The 17,775-nt window shown below is 25.3% G+C and overlaps 2 protein-coding genes across 4 annotated transcripts; one reads left to right on the top strand and one right to left on the bottom strand.

Moving 5' to 3' along the window:
* Positions 1-508: 508 nt before the first annotated feature.
* Positions 509-5,833, bottom strand: LOC122536498 (calcium uptake protein 1 homolog, mitochondrial). Of its 3 annotated transcripts, none has more exons than XM_043668912.1 (11): positions 5,277-5,833; positions 4,680-4,830; positions 3,188-3,347; positions 2,785-2,822; positions 2,436-2,556; positions 2,179-2,339; positions 1,879-1,995; positions 1,433-1,557; positions 1,239-1,366; positions 1,010-1,099; positions 509-737 (listed from the first exon to the last, which is right to left on the bottom strand). In XM_043668912.1, exons 1-11 carry the CDS (start codon positions 5,498-5,500, stop codon positions 586-588), a joined length of 1,467 nt encoding a protein of 488 aa, XP_043524847.1. In that variant the 5' UTR covers positions 5,501-5,833; the 3' UTR covers positions 509-585. The 3 variants fall into 3 exon arrangements, with proteins under 3 accessions (XP_043524847.1, XP_043524846.1, XP_043524848.1); XM_043668911.1 differs by lacking the exon at positions 3,188-3,347 and adding an exon at positions 3,956-4,115 and having other exon boundaries at positions 5,277-5,832; XM_043668913.1 differs by lacking the exon at positions 3,188-3,347 and adding an exon at positions 3,956-4,115 and having other exon boundaries at positions 5,486-5,832.
* A 777-nt stretch (positions 5,834-6,610) lies between these two features.
* On the top strand, positions 6,611-10,525 carry LOC122536500 (ubiquitin carboxyl-terminal hydrolase MINDY-3 homolog). The gene is made up of 5 exons (XM_043668914.1): positions 6,611-6,935; positions 7,750-8,179; positions 8,240-8,508; positions 8,745-9,042; positions 9,104-10,525. The coding sequence occupies exons 1-5, from the start codon at positions 6,830-6,832 to the stop codon at positions 9,408-9,410; spliced, it is 1,410 nt and encodes a 469-aa protein (XP_043524849.1). The 5' UTR covers positions 6,611-6,829; the 3' UTR covers positions 9,411-10,525.
* Positions 10,526-17,775: the final 7,250 nt, after the last annotated feature.

The following is a 17,775-nucleotide window of genomic DNA, read 5'->3' as shown; positions in this document are numbered from 1 at the left end:
AGACTCCCAACTTTCTTTTCATGCCCCATTTGACTTCTAAAATGCCCAAATAAGCATTTTTAAAATTTATTGGTACCAGTAGTTTAACGCTAGATGGCGCCACCATGCCCAAAAATCGAACAATTTATTCTAAATGCAATTAATTAATTAATTTCATAACAAATCGGTATAATATTTTGCAAAGAAGTTTTTGTAAGTTAATTTGATTTCTGGGTAGTTTAAAAATTCGGTTTTTAGATTGATAAAATTTGTTTCCCTAATTATACTATGGAGAGGTTAGTTCCACTTTCACAAATTTTGATTGGTAAAAGAATTAAACAGATTACTATATGAACTTTTATAATTTTATTCTTATAGTTCTTTTAACATATGTAATGATACAGATAAAGATTGAAATAAATCAAAATACTTGCTTTAGTAGCATTTAATTTTTTAGCATACTATATTTGAAATTCAAAAATTTCACTCAAAATTATCTGTAAACATAATTAATGGAATACATGAAAGCTTTACGCACACAATCTTTATTTAATCTACTAATTATTAACAATTAATACATATTATTCTCTTAAATTCTCTTGTGTTTTAATTATCAAAATGCATATTATAGACTTTTAAACATTTTACTACTGATTCAATTAGCTTGACAAAACCAGTATCCTTTGACTTCTCTAATCCTCTTAAAACTCTATTCTTCATTACAGCAACAAATTCTTTGTTACTCAATTGACCATCCACTAGAAATTAACAAAAAAAAAGAATGCTATTACTATAAAATTAATCAATTCTTTTATGATGTAAATTTATGATGTAAATATCCTAAAAGTCTTTATATTAGAAACTTTATACTTGGAGACTTTGTAGAATGTTACCACACACAGTGATAAAATAATGGATATTACTTGTACAATAGTATAAAGTTTAATTTAATTAATAATAATGTCAAATATTAAACACCAGATCTATAAAATAAAAATATTTTTTATATTGCATTGTGTTGTAAACTTACTGTTTTCGTCAAAAATTGTGTAAACAACTTGTATTACATGGTCACTAAGATCAACATGAGCCACTGTTTTTGCTACATGTTTTAAGGTAGCTGATAAAATAAAAATAAATATAGATTATAAATGCATTACTTGCAGAGATGACAAATATATAAAAAAGGAATTTAAGAAGTTCAATTCAGTGAAATGGAAAATTCAATTTATGAAAAATATTTTGATGTTATGACACACCTTGATCAATTGATGCCCCAGCTATGTGATAAAACGTTAATGCTGTATCTACGTCGTTAATGTTATTTAAAAAATGGAAAAATTTTAAATATTCGTCTTTATCTATTCCCTTTGGATTATCCTTAAAACTGAAAATAATACTCAAATTTAAAAATTTTTTTATTTTCATTTATAATGTTTTCTTATATACATACCGCTTTTTTACAGTTTTCCTAATTCTTGCTTTCTTTTTGTCTGGATATCCAGCATATGCAAGCAATAATTCTGTGAAATCTACTTCAGTTATTCGACCATTTTCATCAGGATTCCTTCTCTCAAACTGTAACAATTTATCTTTTTTCATTTATTGATTATTATTCTTTGTGTATATAACAGAAATTGTTGAAATGGATCTTAGAAAAAATAAAATAAACTTTTTATTATAAATGCTATGATAGATTTTATCTTATTATAAAATTTTTATTTTACTATTTATTGAAAAACATTTTATAAAATTGATATATCAATCTTTATAGAAAAGAAGCAGAAAAATATATTTGTAATAATTTTTAATTTTAATCTCTTTAGTCATGAACAAACAAATATGATAATTTAATAAAATAAATATTCAAGATTTTTAATGTAATATTTTAAAACTGACCTCTAAACTAAGTATTTCTCTTTGCAATTGCTGTTGAAACTCCAAGAATTTTTCAATAGTCAACTTTCCTTTCATATTTTGACCAAAAAAGTATGTAGTCAATGCCGAATTAACACCCTGAAAATTAAATAAAAATTACAGTTGGAACATAATTATTGAAATACTTTGTATAAATTAGACTGCTTACTGATTCCATAATTTTTTTTTGTAAATTTATATGTTATTATTTATTTGTTTCATGTTAAATCATTTTCTACCATGTGTAATGTAAATCATTTCATGTAACAATAATTTTAATACCTTGAACATATTGCCAGTAGTAACGTGATCACGATGTCGATTTCCAATGCTCGTTTGTTGTCGAATTAACGTAGCGACTTTTCCAAATTCTTCAGAATCAACATCACCATCGCCATTAAAATCAAACATTCTGAAGGCGATTTCAAAATGTCTCCTGGAAGCTGCAGAAATACTTTTTATAGAAATTTAATGTTACAATGTGTCCTATATTATATGTTATATATAAGTTAAAGAATAATGATACAAAACTGACTTACTCGATAATACAGTGAGCAAAAATATATAATCAGAGAAACTAATTAAACCAGCACTTCCAAGTTTGTAAAAGATACTATCCTCATCTAAAGCCAATTCTTTTTCCAGTTTTGTGTGAATATTCTATAAAACACATGTAATATCAATGAATACATTTAAATAAATATATACCAATTCTTAAAAGTATTTGAACATTTACTATAGAACTTTCTGACAATTACTCAATCCTGCTCAGTCTAAAATAGATTTAAAAAATTTTTTTTTCCACAAAGAACTTATATCATAAATTTGAATATTTTTCTACTATACAAATTATTCTAAAAATTGAAATATTTGTGAATTTGAATTTACCTTAGGGTCATAGCGTTTATATTTGTCCAAACCAAGCCCTGAAAATAAATTCACACTAACATGGATTAAAAATTATATGAGTAAATAATCCGGCAGATACTGAATAATTCATTGCGACACAAATAACATGAAAAGATGTATTATTACATGCAATTAATATATGAATGTTTGTGAATGTGGAAAAAAAAATTTATAAAAAAATGAATAAAAGCAAATTAATAACTTTTGCATGCTCAAGCAAGTCTTTTTTGTTACACTAGAAAATAAATCACATAATTTGGTTTTGTTTTTATTCCAGCTTTCTCTTTATTGAGTGGAGAATGTACCATGTAAATAATGGTACAATTTAAACTGGTATAATTTATACGTATATAATATAAGTTCGATTTTATTGAAAAATTACCGTCCGGTTGTTTAATACCAGGCGTTATTGATCTTAAAAAGTCATCAGGCGTCATGAAGATTTCATGGATGTCATTGTTGACCACTTGCAGAGTAGCAAAATAACGAAATACTTTGTCAGGGGTGGAATAATGTCTTATACGATTTTCGTACTCTATTATCTGTATAAGAAATCATTTTTCACATATTTAATAGAAAGATAATATAATAATATTATATAATATTCGATTTGAAATATATTTTAAAATAAATTTCGATAAGTAAAGTTCAATTCAATGCAATATTAGTGATATTCTAAATCTTTAATAAAAAGGGCTCGACATTGCTTAAAGTGAATTTAGTTTATTTATTTTGTTCATTCTTCAATTTCGTTTTATTTGTCATTTCATGTAGAATCTCCGCTTATCGATTGTATCCTAATTGTTACCATAATCCTTTGTAATATTCATAGTATATTAATTTTAAATTTTATTTTATTCGCCATGGTTTATAATACTGACAAAAATTTTATAATACTGCCAATCGGTTTTAAATTCGCTTTTTTAGAGAATTTTAGAAAGGCAAACATATATTGATTAGTATTGATAGATAAATAAATGGCTAACTATCTAGTTTGGTACCAGCAAGAATGCATAAATTGTAAATTTGTGTTAGTTTCACGCAAATATAAGAAGGAAACGTCAATTAGAAATAAACATAGATATATTATAATAAAAATAAAAAAAAAGATGTAAAAAGAAATCATAAACTAAAAATAAAATCATAATACCATCTGGTTGTCTCATGCCAGGTGTAATTGATCTCAAGAAGTCATCAGGAGTCATATAAACTTCGGTACCTTCTAAACTCGACACTTTTACAGTCGCGAAATAACGAAATATTTTATCAGGGGTCGAATACGCTCTCAAACGATTTTCGTACTCTATAATCTGCAAATATGTGTATATTTCGAAATGATAATACATAACAAATATTAACAATTCAATAACTATAATCTTTTCTTACAAAAAAGAAATTATTCATCTCGCGTATTCATCTGTTTAAAAATTACCTGTTTTGCATATTTATCATTTTTAATTGCTTATTTCATTTAACAATTGAATCAAAAAAATTGTCGAATGTTATTATATTATACAATTAATCAAATTAATCTTTGATTATTTATTATGTACATATTTAGAAACGTGTGTGTCTTTCAAAGTTAAATTTCAAAGTACACCGATATGTAACAATCGCTCAAACTTAACTTTTTCGGAAATAAAGAGTAATAAAACAATAAAATTTTATTTTATCCTATTTATTTTCAATCCCTTATAGGGCTATTTTATAATAAGATATCGTGCTAGATTAAAATTGTTTTGTTTAGAATAAATTATACATATATTGAAATTGAAATTTTGAATTCATCGATATTTCTTTTCTTACTGGTAGTAAAAAGAAGAGATAAATTTTTGTATAGAACAAAGTGAATAATTGTACAGCTTTATACCAACCTTCCGATCACGGAAACCAATTCTTTCTTTCTTCTTTTTTTTCTTTTTGTCTTCTTCGTCTATCAATTGATCGTTTTTATTTTCATCGTTCGATTCCTCCTTGGTGATCATTTCAGCTGCACTGACCGTAGACAAATATTTTTGTCTCATTCTGAAGAAAAATGTAACAAAAGTAAGATCATTTTACAGGCACATTTAATAAATTGTAAAAATAAAATAGAAAATTGACAGCGAGAAACGATACGTATTGTGAAACTCTTCTCAATCTCATGATGTATACTTAAATTTGTATGAATCTATTCTGAGAAGAATTCAAGCTGTATTGGAAGCTAATGGCAGTGCTACGTGTTATTAATAAAGAATATTCTAAGCAAAACAAGGTGTTTCCATTATTGTGTTTAACTCCTATATATGCAGGCACTATATAATTTATCAAAACAAATCCTGTATGATTCTTGCTGAATATATTGTAAAACCATTGTAAAAAAGCAACATTGCAATTTCTTTTCTATTCAGATTGTCAAATTGATTGTCTATTTTTCAACAACATTCATAAACCTGTCATAAGCAAAGATCAGCAATATTTTCTTAGCTTACCTTTTCCAAGCAATAATACCAGTGACAAAGCAAGGGATGATGAATAAAAGTGGATAGCTTTTCTTGATTTTTTCCCTCTCGCGCGGAAGGTATATAAAATTATTTCGGACTGAACATTTTTCAGAATTATTGATATTATCAATTATTAGAAGATTGCACGATTTATTAATATTTTTATACGAAACACTTTGTTTCAAAATAAACCTAACCTTATTAGTAAACATGTTTTACGTTTAGAATAAACCTATACTGGAATATTTACAATGTATGTTTAACATACATAGCGTTCTCCTTTCATACAGAGAATGTAACAACAAATTTTAATTTTAATTTACATAACACTTCTTTACGCGTGTTGTTTCTCAGTTTTAACTTTTATATTTACTTTGTGTATTGACGTTTACATTTTCTCACTTTTAAGAAGTAGCACAACATACTCGAATGCGAAAGTCAATCAACTTATCTTGAATCTTCACGCAAACTGAAGCATGTATAGATTCCTATATCTGGTTGAAATCTCAAAATCCAGTCGTCTGCAGAACTGAAAAATTTGAAAGTTGTAACTTACAACGGTGGCGCTGAAATCATATTTTACAAACGGTTCTTTTGTACGGTTCTTATGTTTCAAATATTTCTTATTGCTAGATATTGATAGATCTCTTTTTTCGGTCTTTTTACAAAACAATATTTCTCTTTCTTACGATAAGAAGTAATTAAAAAGATCGAAGAAAGATAGTACTATCTAGATTAATAAAATGATACTATTGGACAATTTTACCTTGAAATATAATTATAATTTAATAATCTGAAACTACAAATGTATTGAAGAATTTATAATAATTATTCTATTATATATTGATAGACCTTTGAAACATTACCTCTACTCTCACTCATCTTTTTTAGCAAAATATTTTACAAATATATATTTTTAACTTTTTACGTATATACTTGTAGTATAAAACATTTATTTCGATTTACATAATTTTAAAAATAATATGGAAAATTAAGTTTCGAACCAACTTTTTATTTTTGAAGAATTAATCCTTTAGTTTATTTTGTTGTGAAAAAAGTTTATGCATTTAAAAATATAAATAGATAAAATCTCGGCTATATAAAATATAAAAACACCTGTGTATTTATTTTTAAATCATTTTAAAAAATTTTCAAACACCTTTCAATAAAGAGAATATGTTTTATCGCTTTTTATTACTACACAGCTGATTGATTGAAGTATTAAATATATAAATACACGTATATAAAATATGAATAGCTGTGAAAAAAATATCTATTATGAAAATAAGATTTTATCTATTAAATTTGAAATGTCGATTTCACTTATCTCGTGTATTTATTAACTATGCAATGTCTAAAATGGCGAAGTACTGGGTGATTGTTTCTCCTCTATTATAGGTTATACGATATAATTGTAATCGTTGCAAATAGTAACAGAGTTCTATTTGGCAGGGTTATAAAAGAATATTATGATTACGTCGAAATAATTCACGTTAACATCGATTAATGCTCTAATAATAATAATAAAAAAAACGTGGATAATGGCTGAAAATGTTGTTCACTGTGATGACGAATTTGTACATTCCATCAAAACATTACTTTGGGGTAATACTATTAAAAAAGATGTATTTAAACGATGGGCTCAAGGTAAGCTTGTATTTTTATATATTTTTTTCATCATAAAAGATCTCGTAATAAAAGTTGGATTATATATATATATATATATGTATATATATATGTATATATATATATATATATATATATATATCAAAATAACCATAATTATTATCACCAAAAAATAAATTTAATTAAGATTTGATAAATACATTTCATATATATTTAATATTAGATGTAAATACAGGTATACAATACAATTATTAAGTATCTGCATATCTCAGTTTCACATTAGTATATTTCAAATTGCTTTCATGTTTTTAATATTTTTGTTCACATTTTATTTTTTTTTTATAAGGTTTTGTTTAAAAAGTATTAAAAACCTTTAAACACAAATATACTTATATATTTACATATTTATAGTTTTTTTGTCTGGATCCTTTAAAGGCAACAATTAAATTTTTGTAGGAAAAAAGAATTGAAAAATTATATGTACTTCTGATTTGTAGAAAGAACTAATTATATTTTGAAGATTTTACTGATTCTTAAACATATTGATTCAATAAATTTTGAATAAATAATATTCAACAGGCTTAATATTATACATTTTCAACATAAAATTATTTTGTTGATGTTATAATATTATCTTTTAGTTTTAATAAATTTTTAATTTGACAAATAAATTAATGTATAAATTACATTAATCATTTATAACTATTAATATTAATAATGTTAATGTATAAATATAAAACATTTAAAGCACATATAAAGATACAAACTCATACAAATTAGAATTCAAACTTTGAATATAATTTACAAAATACACAATTTTCATTGTTTTGTTTAGGATTTTACTTCAGCCCTGATGAGCCAACAGCATTGATACAAACAGAAGGTGGTCCTTGTGCAGTAATAGCTCCTGTCCAAGCTTTCATTTTGAAAGAGTTACTTTCTGAGACTGATGTTTCAACATGGAAAAATATTAATTTGGATACGTGTTACCAACTCCTCGTACGAGCTTCTATAGAGATTTTGAAGCAAGCAGCTGGAGAGAAAGTTCCAAAGTTTTGTATTGTATTTATGGATTGTAAATTTTCGAATGAGGATAATGGAAGAAAAGCCAAGTGGGTAGAGAAAATACCAGAGGTTGAAAATCGTGAAGAAGAAATAAGTGTGGCAAATAACGAAAATCAGGAAACAAATAAAAAGATATTATTGATGGAAATGAATGAAGAATGCAGAACCATAGATTCTGATCTTTTTCATTCTCAATTGAGGTATGTGTTCTAATATATTATCAAATTCGTTTTTTCGTAAAAATGAATATTTTATTTTAGGTTATTTACAACAAATACCTCTGAACATGTGGAAGAATTTTTTTCAGAAAGGTTAGAGATGTTAAAAGATAGATATGGAATCTTATTGCTTCTTTATAGTGTAATTGTTACAAAGGGTGTTACTGAAATTCGTTCAGAAATGTCAGATCCCACAGAATCAATGATTGATTCAACATATGGTTATGGAAATCAGAGTCTTATAAATTTGATGCTCACTGGAAGAGCAGTCAGCCATGTGTGGGATCATGATCAAGATGTTGGAGGATTGAGTAAGCTATTCTTATATTCTACATCATTGTATTATATTTAGTAAGTAATTAATATTGTTTAACAAGAAGCATCACTTGATTAATTTACTCTAATTGTGATAAAACTGAATATCTTCTTAAAATATTTTTTTTATCATTATTGGTTCTACAGTGTTGTCTCAGTCCAATAATTTAAATTAATTTTTATTGTATTTAATGTTATAAATTGTTTGCAATGTTTACAATATCAATTTCAGAATTGCGTGGGATAGATAAACAAAATCCTATCGGATTTCTTGCTCTTCTTGAACATCTATGTTACTGTGAAGTAGGAACTTTCTTAAAATCTCCCTCGTATCCTATTTGGGTATTGGGTTCGGAAACTCATTTGACTGTGCTATTTTCTACTGAAAAAAGACTTGTGAGTCCTGAAACACCTGCAGATCAAGCGAAAAGAGTTTTTAGAAAATTTGATCCTGAAGGAAATGATTTTATTCCTGCCAATTTATTACAAGATGTTCTTGCTGAACTTGGACTTGTTACAGATACAAATTGGTAAGTATGAAATATACATTTCACATTATATAAACCGAATTGTTATATGTTTTTGTTAAAGTGTCAATATAGTGAAGAAAAAATTGGACACTGAAAATTTGGGAATTATTCTACGTACTAACTTCATGGACGAATTTTTTCCTGAAGAACCACGAACATGTCCGGATACATTTCCATTGTACCATTACAATGGTCTCCAACATAGTAATCCAGAAAATAAAGTTATTTATCACAAAGGTCAAGCAGTGTTGTTGGAGTGCACTATTAAGGGTATTATGGAAAGTAATCCTATGTTAACAGTACTTCAAACAAAATGGCCCAGAATTGAGATTCAATGGGATATTGGCCAAAATCCGAGCCTGAACTAATAAATTCTACTGACACTTTATTTTCAGTTATATCATTGAAGTTGTTGTACAAGAAAATAAGTAACAAAATCATTAAATAGTTTGAGGAGTACTTAAATTTAACAAAAGACATTTTTATGTTTATGAGAATATTAAACAAAAATCTTTAGAGGAAGAATTAAATTTAAATAAAGAAAATTTTTCTGAATACATGTTATGTTAAATTATAATAATTCAATAATTTTACTAATTATTTATGTTAGAAATCAAATTTTTTCATTTTTTTAGAAATGATGTGAGATTTAAGTATATTTTAAATTGGTTTAGAAATAATTATTCAACATATTACTAAAAATTTCAAGAACAGGCATGTAATTATTTGATGTTGAAATTAAAAAAACTAAAACGAATTTATTAATAAATAAAAAGAAGAGGATGTGCAAATGATAAGAAGAAACAATAACAATTGCACGTGAAATGTAACAGAGAAAATAATAATAATGTAGTAAGAAAAAATGTGAATATTCAGATAAAAAGTATAACAAAAAGTAGTGTAAAAAAAGAACAATTCAAAAAATAATGTACAAATCTATGTAAATCGTATCCATGGCTAAATGTATAGTTAGATCAAAGTTATAATCTAGTCATTGTATCGACATTCTAATAATATTTTGATTTTTTTGTCGTTCTTTTTCTTACATTTAATAAGGGAAACATGTAATACTTGTGTTGTCATTTTCTCTCAAATTTTGCTAAAAATCAGATATAATAACATTCTAAACAGATGGGGCACACTGTACAGAATGAAATGAAAAGAACATATTGGAATTTCTACATTCTATACAGGTATTTATAAATATGGTTGAGACCATAGATGAATGACGTTAACGAAAAAACAAATCAAGTTACATTTCAGAATTTAAATTTAACTCTATAATATGATTTGTTTTTTATAGATACATTTTTATGATTATATGTTAACACAGACATTAATCTATATTATATTATAACTATTATTATATTTATTGTAATTAAAATAATTGAAGTGAACTAATTTTTTTTTTTAAACTGATATATTCCGTATATATAGGATATTCCGAACACAAGCGAATAATAATATTAAAAATAAAAGAATAGCAAAAACGAAAATGTGTTTATATTTTATGAACATCTTGTAGTAAAATATTTATACAGATATAACATTCTTAATTGCAAGAATTGTTAATGTTATTACAAATCTTAGAATTGCTTTTTTTTTTACATGTTAACGGATATCTTTTGAAAAAATGTTTTAAAATTTTTAAATAATGCGTTCTATGTGTTTAGGAAGTTATTATACTGGATATTTCCACTTTATTGTCTAAAATATTGTCTCATTTCCAATTGTTTATTTAATGTGCCATTGTGTTAGCATGTACTTCCAAAAACTTAAAAGTGGCGACATCTGGAGCATCAAAGAGAGAGTCAAGTGAATTGTTCTTTTGATATTCCAGCCTTATATTTTCTTCTGTTTTTGACTTATTTACTTAAAACGTATAACATTCTTCTGCGTTTTTTCTTTGTAGTATATATGTTTCATCTCATTTGTATATATAACATACATAATATTGTATTATGCAGCTTTTATTCCTTATTAATTTCTACTTTTCTCTCCAACCATTTAATTTAGTCATGATATTAATTATGATTATTTCTTTTTAATTCCTTTTTTTCTTCATCTTTCTTACTCTTAGTAGCCTTTATTTATCATAAATGAAATTCTTAAACTTATTATTATTATTCTTCAAATTTATTATTAATATTACCATCATTCTTCAGTTTCAATATTTTTTTTTTATGTTTAAATACTTCTTCAGCTATTATTTTTATTCATATATAAACTTACCAAACTTACATTTTGTTTTAGGTATTTTATCTGCTATTTCCACATTTTTTCTTCTTTAAAATCCTTTTTTTAAAATTTATTTTTCATTTTATGTATTTCTTATTTGCATTTTCTACTGACAATGAATTGTTGCTTTAATTTTCAAATCTCTTTCTGTATCTTTTTATTTCTCATAATTAACTGCTTTGGCATTCTTGCCAAATTTTCTATTAAATACTCATCTTCTGAATTAGAACTTCTATCTTCTTTTCTTCTCTCTGTGAATTTGCTTTTTGATTGTATTTTAAAAATCATTGTTTTCTTTCTTCTGTTTTCTTAAGGTCTTTCTCTTTGCTGATTTCCTTTTCATCACTATTTTCCTTTAAAATATAACTTACATTTCCTGATCTTCAGCTTTCTTTATCTTTTTTTTTATTATTTCAATTTTTCTTCATTATGTTTTTACTATGTATTTGCTATTTACATAATATACATATATATTTGCTACTTTTATCTGTATTAACTTATGCAGATCAACAAGTTTATTAAACAATATATTATTTAAATAATTATTTAGATAATAAAAATAGCTATTTTCCAATAATGTCTGAGATAATAGAACAATGTAAAATAATTGGTATTTAATAATTTGATAAATGAGATATAATTTATTACTATTATTATTATTACTAACTATTATTTTTCAATATTTGTTATAACAATTCATTGAAAATGTATTTGAAAATAAATTACACTACATTTTGCATAGTTAATAAAAATTTTATTTAAATTATCCGCCAAATATATCATTTTTACTTCTTCTGTGCAAGATGTCGTTCTTATCTGAAAGAGAATATCCGGCTGAAAGTTTCAATCTGTATTGTATGACGTGGCTTATAAAACAGCACAGTTTCAAGACTCCGTGCCTAGCGATGGAGATGTATTTTCGGTAAATACTATTGTGCTCACAACGAAATGTGTTTTTGAAAGCGTGTGAAGAAAGTGTTGTGATTAATCTTATTTTAAGAACTTTCTATGATTGATATATATTCTGGTAAGTTTGTTATCCTTATTATATATTATATATATACTTGCTCTCTCTCTCTCTCTCTCTCTATATATATATATATATATATATATATATATATATATATATATGTGCATATATAAATATAACCTTAATGTTCAGACCTTGTAAAATTTCTTTATTTTTACATATAATAATAAATAATACTTTTAAAGTTAAAATTATTAATATTCTTTACAAATATTACAAAACAGATGACAGATATATTTATTTTCTTTTTATTAGAAGAATGAACGAATCTTAATTTTTTATTATTAGAGAAAAATAATATGTATTCACATATATGAAGTTATCAAAATATGAAGTGTAAATAATCAATGCTTATTAATATATATATTCTAGATTGTAGAATGTAACATTAATATATTTTTGATTTTTTTATCATGTAAGTGTATGTCTTTATTGATCTGTTTATATAAATATGAAATATCAAATTTTAATACATTTTTCATAAGAAATATCATTGATTATTTAACTATTTGTTATATATTTTAGGATTTTCATCATTTATACCATAAACATTAAAATAATAATACCATGGAGAATATGATGTTACATAAAGAGGAACAGAAATTTAGAATCAAATTTATTGATTTGATCCATAATATTGAGAAAGTAATAATCAGTAATAGCATGATAAGATCATTTCATTTTTAATTATATGTAACTCTAATACAATTTTGAATTTTACTTGTTCTTAAATAGAAATTAAAATGGAAAAATATTATAAATTTTTTTAATCATTCTCAGATAAGATAAGAAAAATCTATCCATAACTTATTATCTTTAGATAATGCCTATTGAATACATTTTTAAAATATTATAAGTTAATACAAGTATGACTGCAAAAAATGTTACAATCTTTCTTTTTTTTCTTATTTATTTTTAAAATTATAATTAACATGTCATATACTTAGAAGAGTTGCTTTTTGAAGATATAATGAAATAGAATGATCATTTTATAAAATATATGCATTTTATATAAAAATTTGTATACTTAATTAAATTAACATTAGATATTAAAATACAGAATCAAATTTTGCTATCGCAGTTTCATCAATAATACAAAAATGATAATTTGTTTTTTTATTAATATAAACAAAATAATAACTGAAATGTTTTGATATTTTAGTTTATTTCAATTTTGACTAGAATAATTATGTTTTTTAAGCATTAATGAAAAAGAGCCTGAAATCTGTCATATTGACAGATTCAGTTGTTCTAATTCACACCGATGAACTTGGGAAAATAGATTAATTAGGATGAATGGGAAATATGTCATACAAATTTCATAACCTTTCAAGTTAATCATTTTGTGTTAAGATATGACTGAATTCCTTAAAAAAATTTTGTAAGAGTAATTAAATAAAAATGGGCAATCAAATTAATTTTATTTTCATGCCAAAATTACTTTGTTAACATTGCATTTTTTATTTTTTACATATTTGTAAATTTGTTTCATTTCATTTTGTTTTCACATTAATTAATAAGTCCATCAGATAACATTTAAGTTCATTTTATTTCATGATGCTTATAATGCTGAAAAATGAAAAAGAAGTGAATCGAATAGAACATTACCTCCACTTTCTACTCTTGCATTCTCCGATTTCAAATGACAGCCATACTACCGGAAGTAAGCAATTGTTACGTTGCAAACTTGCTCACGTGTGTGCAATCTAAGAATTACACCTATATTCGCAAAATATTTAAATAAAATCGCACATTTTGCGCTAAAAATCAATCGATGTATAATAAAAAAAATAAATTATATAATTTGGGATTAATTCATATTTATATCTATATATATCTAATGCATTAATAAATATGGAGCAAATATTTCAATGCAATTGGACGTAAATTGGAAGAAAAATTATTCTATATTTTATTTTATGTATGTCTATTATTATTGAACATTTTCGTGAAATTAATTTCGTTATTTTGAAAATAATTTAGTTTATCATATAGTAAACGTTATGTAATGCAACGAAGAATACAAAGCACATTTAAGAAAAGGAAAGATTCATTTTATGCACATTAGATAGGCATAATTAACATTTCATCATGTGCGTATATGAGGGCGGAGGGAAAAAGAGGGAGTGAGTGTCGTATAATTTTGTTTTCAAGAAGCGCAACGAGGTAAGGAGCAGGCAAATATAATAACTGTGTAAATATAGATAAATACAACTGTAATACATAGTAAATTATAATAGTAACAAAGTTGTCGCAGTAAAAGGGCAGACGTGCGCTCGAGAGAATAGCACGCGTTGTACACGCATAGATATTAGTACCTACACTCTGTAGGTAAAGATTGTACGTGTGCATACATATATATATATCTACGTAGGTATCACCTTTAACGGGTCGATAATTTCCAAATCTTACGTATGAGCATGTGGCAGTACGATAAAATTTCTATTATTTCGCATAATTATCTCGTATTTTTGAATAATATTCTACATATGATTAAAGTGATGGTTTCTACGTAGATCGTAAAGTTTTTATCATTTTTAGATAGACTGCCGTGTAATTTTACACAACTGTATTATTGCATTGCATGCAAGATGTTCCCTCTAACAGATATCGGTAACTGAAATATTTCCGTTTATTCTTATGATGTAAAATATCAAAGATAAAACCATTTTAGTTGAAAAAATTGAACTTGGTGTTACATAAAATTTTGTTCTCAAAGTCACGCTTCTGCGAATTCAAGGTCACCGAAGTTTGTAATACGAAATAGCATAAAGCTGATATAATTGTAAAAATATGTATCTTATTTTTAAATATTGAACATATTTAAGATCATTTTTCAATGGATATCTAAAAATAAAGTTTGCAATGATGTAAAGTTACAATATTAAAATCACATAATAAACTTGATTCACATTTATTATTTTAAAATTTATTGAGGTTTTATTGTTCAAAAATATACGAACAGTAATTACAACTAATAGTGATAGTAATAATTCTCATTCTGTTCTGAATTAAGACGGGAACCTGTCATCCGTTCTATTTGTATAACTAATTCTGTCGTTTAAGTTTACTTGTCAGTCAATAGATTATATAAGATTTAATTTTTACCTGTGTAATTTATTTTTTCTTTTTATTAATAACTAACTTCATAAATAAATTGTATCATTAAAATAATAAGAATATACTTTTATTTAAATAAATTTAGGTGACCTTGAAATTTCGGAACATACAATCTTGAAAAAAATTTTGCGTTTTATTTTATAAGATAATTTTTTTTAATGACTTACCGTTTGAGTTATTGAAGAAAATATAAAAGATAATTAAATATTTATATTTTATCACAAACGAAATATAATATGATTTATAATGTTTTATTAATCAATTTAAATATACACATTAGTTACATCGTTAAAAATATAAAAAGTATATTTTTTGTTGAAGTATATATATTTAGTTATATTAGTATTATTACGTCGATTAACATCGAAGCATTTTAAAACATTTAATCTCTATTTGATTATATTCGTATGCAAATCACGTTTAATCATTTGCTCACAAATTTTAACGAGATTCGATGCATAATAAAGTACAAAATGTTTGAAAGTGTCGTTATATTTTTTTGTATAACTAATGTCAATGTTCTTAATTATGTAATTAAAATTTTATAGCCTTATCTTGATATATTTCTTCTTCATTTCATTTTGTGATTATCTGCGAAATGATGATTGGAACTCTATCATTTATTACAAGTGGTTTTATATTAAAATAAAAAATGGTAAAACAATGATACTGTAATAATTTTCTTTCTATTTGAATATTATTTAAAAAATATACTTCGCAAGTATTAAATACGTTATTAATTCAATATTTTTAATTTCGTTTATGTAGTTTAATGCAAAATAAAATTCGCACTGCTTCGTGACAATTATATTTAAATATATTTTTAAATGTATTTTGCAATATTACAATAAAAAAAGAACAAATTTAGCAAGAAATTATTTCTTCAGAAAATAAAATATTTGACTCTGACGTATGTGGAGTTATTTTTATTGATGAATAAGTGAAACTTTAAACTTCTACCGAAATGACAATTCAATAAAATATTTTGAATTCCTTGAAACAATTTTATTTCCGAAAAATTACGAGTATGAAATAAAATAGTGCTAGGTTCAAAAATTAAAAAATCACATGAAAATCTAGACAACGTAGATATAATTTAAAAAAATAAATGTATAAGAAAAGGAAATAAAACATATGTTAAAAGAGAAATTTATTTTTTATATGGTTTCAATATGCTTCTCTTTCTATTAAAATATACGTAAGTTAATGTCTGAGTCATCCTTATCTGATCAAGATCTACTCTTTATTAATGTAATACATTTTTATACGTAGATCATTTGTTAATTTATTCTAGTAATACTTTTTATTATATTTTAGTTCGCTTGATAAGAATCATTTTAAAAATTCCAATATTATTTTCTATGCGTGTATTCGTATTTTACGAAACTTACAATTGAGTCATATTTCTATAATCGTTTTAAATAACTATGTAATAAATCCATGCATTACTTGTATTATATACATTAAAAATATCGCAGTATTCTGTATGTAATTTGTGGCAAAAAGATCTATTTCAAAATCTAAGCATAATCTCTGTTTTGTAATATTTTAACGATATATTTAATCATGAACTTAAACATAAATTGCATTTGGATTAGTTATTTTATATCCTACTTTACACCTTATTAACTGTACAGTATCGAATATTGTTTATGTATGTCGAGTAGTAATCTGTTTACTGTTCGTTCTGAAATGTGAAAGGGTCTTTTCATACGTATAACTATGAATCGGGTCTCGGTGCGCGCATCAGCAACACCGAGCTCACCAAATCTGGGGGAGTAGCGCCACTCGCGGGAATAGCCCACCAGCGGAGCGGTACTCGCTCTGCCCGTTTCGTGCGCCAACGAAATATCTTCCACTAGACTGAAATCTTCTTCGGGCACCGAATCTAAAAAGTAAGTTTTTGACTTTCGTCTATCCTCGGACAGTCCACATAACATCACAGTACTTAGTTTCGCGGAATATTTTAGCAGACCAACCAGTTTCTTTCTCGTTTTTCATCCTTTTGCATTTTACATTTTACGTTCTTTTATCGACACACACACACACACACACGCGCGCGCACGCGCGCGCACACACACACACAAAAACTGCATACACATACATGTGAATATATTTACGGTATTACGGTATTACGTGCAAATGATACGTGCAATGGTAAATATACGGCACGCGCATATATGTGTGCATACAGATTATTATATACATTGATGTATGCATGCATATGCATCCATATGTATACTTACGTATGTATATGCACGTAAGAACATGAAATTGTGTATATACTGCACACATACCAGAGTGCGCGCGCGCGCTCACGCGTTAATACATGCACATACAAACAT

This window comes from Frieseomelitta varia, unplaced genomic scaffold (assembly GCF_011392965.1).
Source record: "Frieseomelitta varia isolate USP_RPSP 00005682 unplaced genomic scaffold, Fvar_1.2 scaffold_842, whole genome shotgun sequence".
NCBI classification, from domain to species: domain Eukaryota; kingdom Metazoa; phylum Arthropoda; class Insecta; order Hymenoptera; family Apidae; genus Frieseomelitta; species Frieseomelitta varia.
Note: the sequence above shows the minus strand (reverse complement) of the source record. Positions and strands in the feature narration are given on the sequence as shown.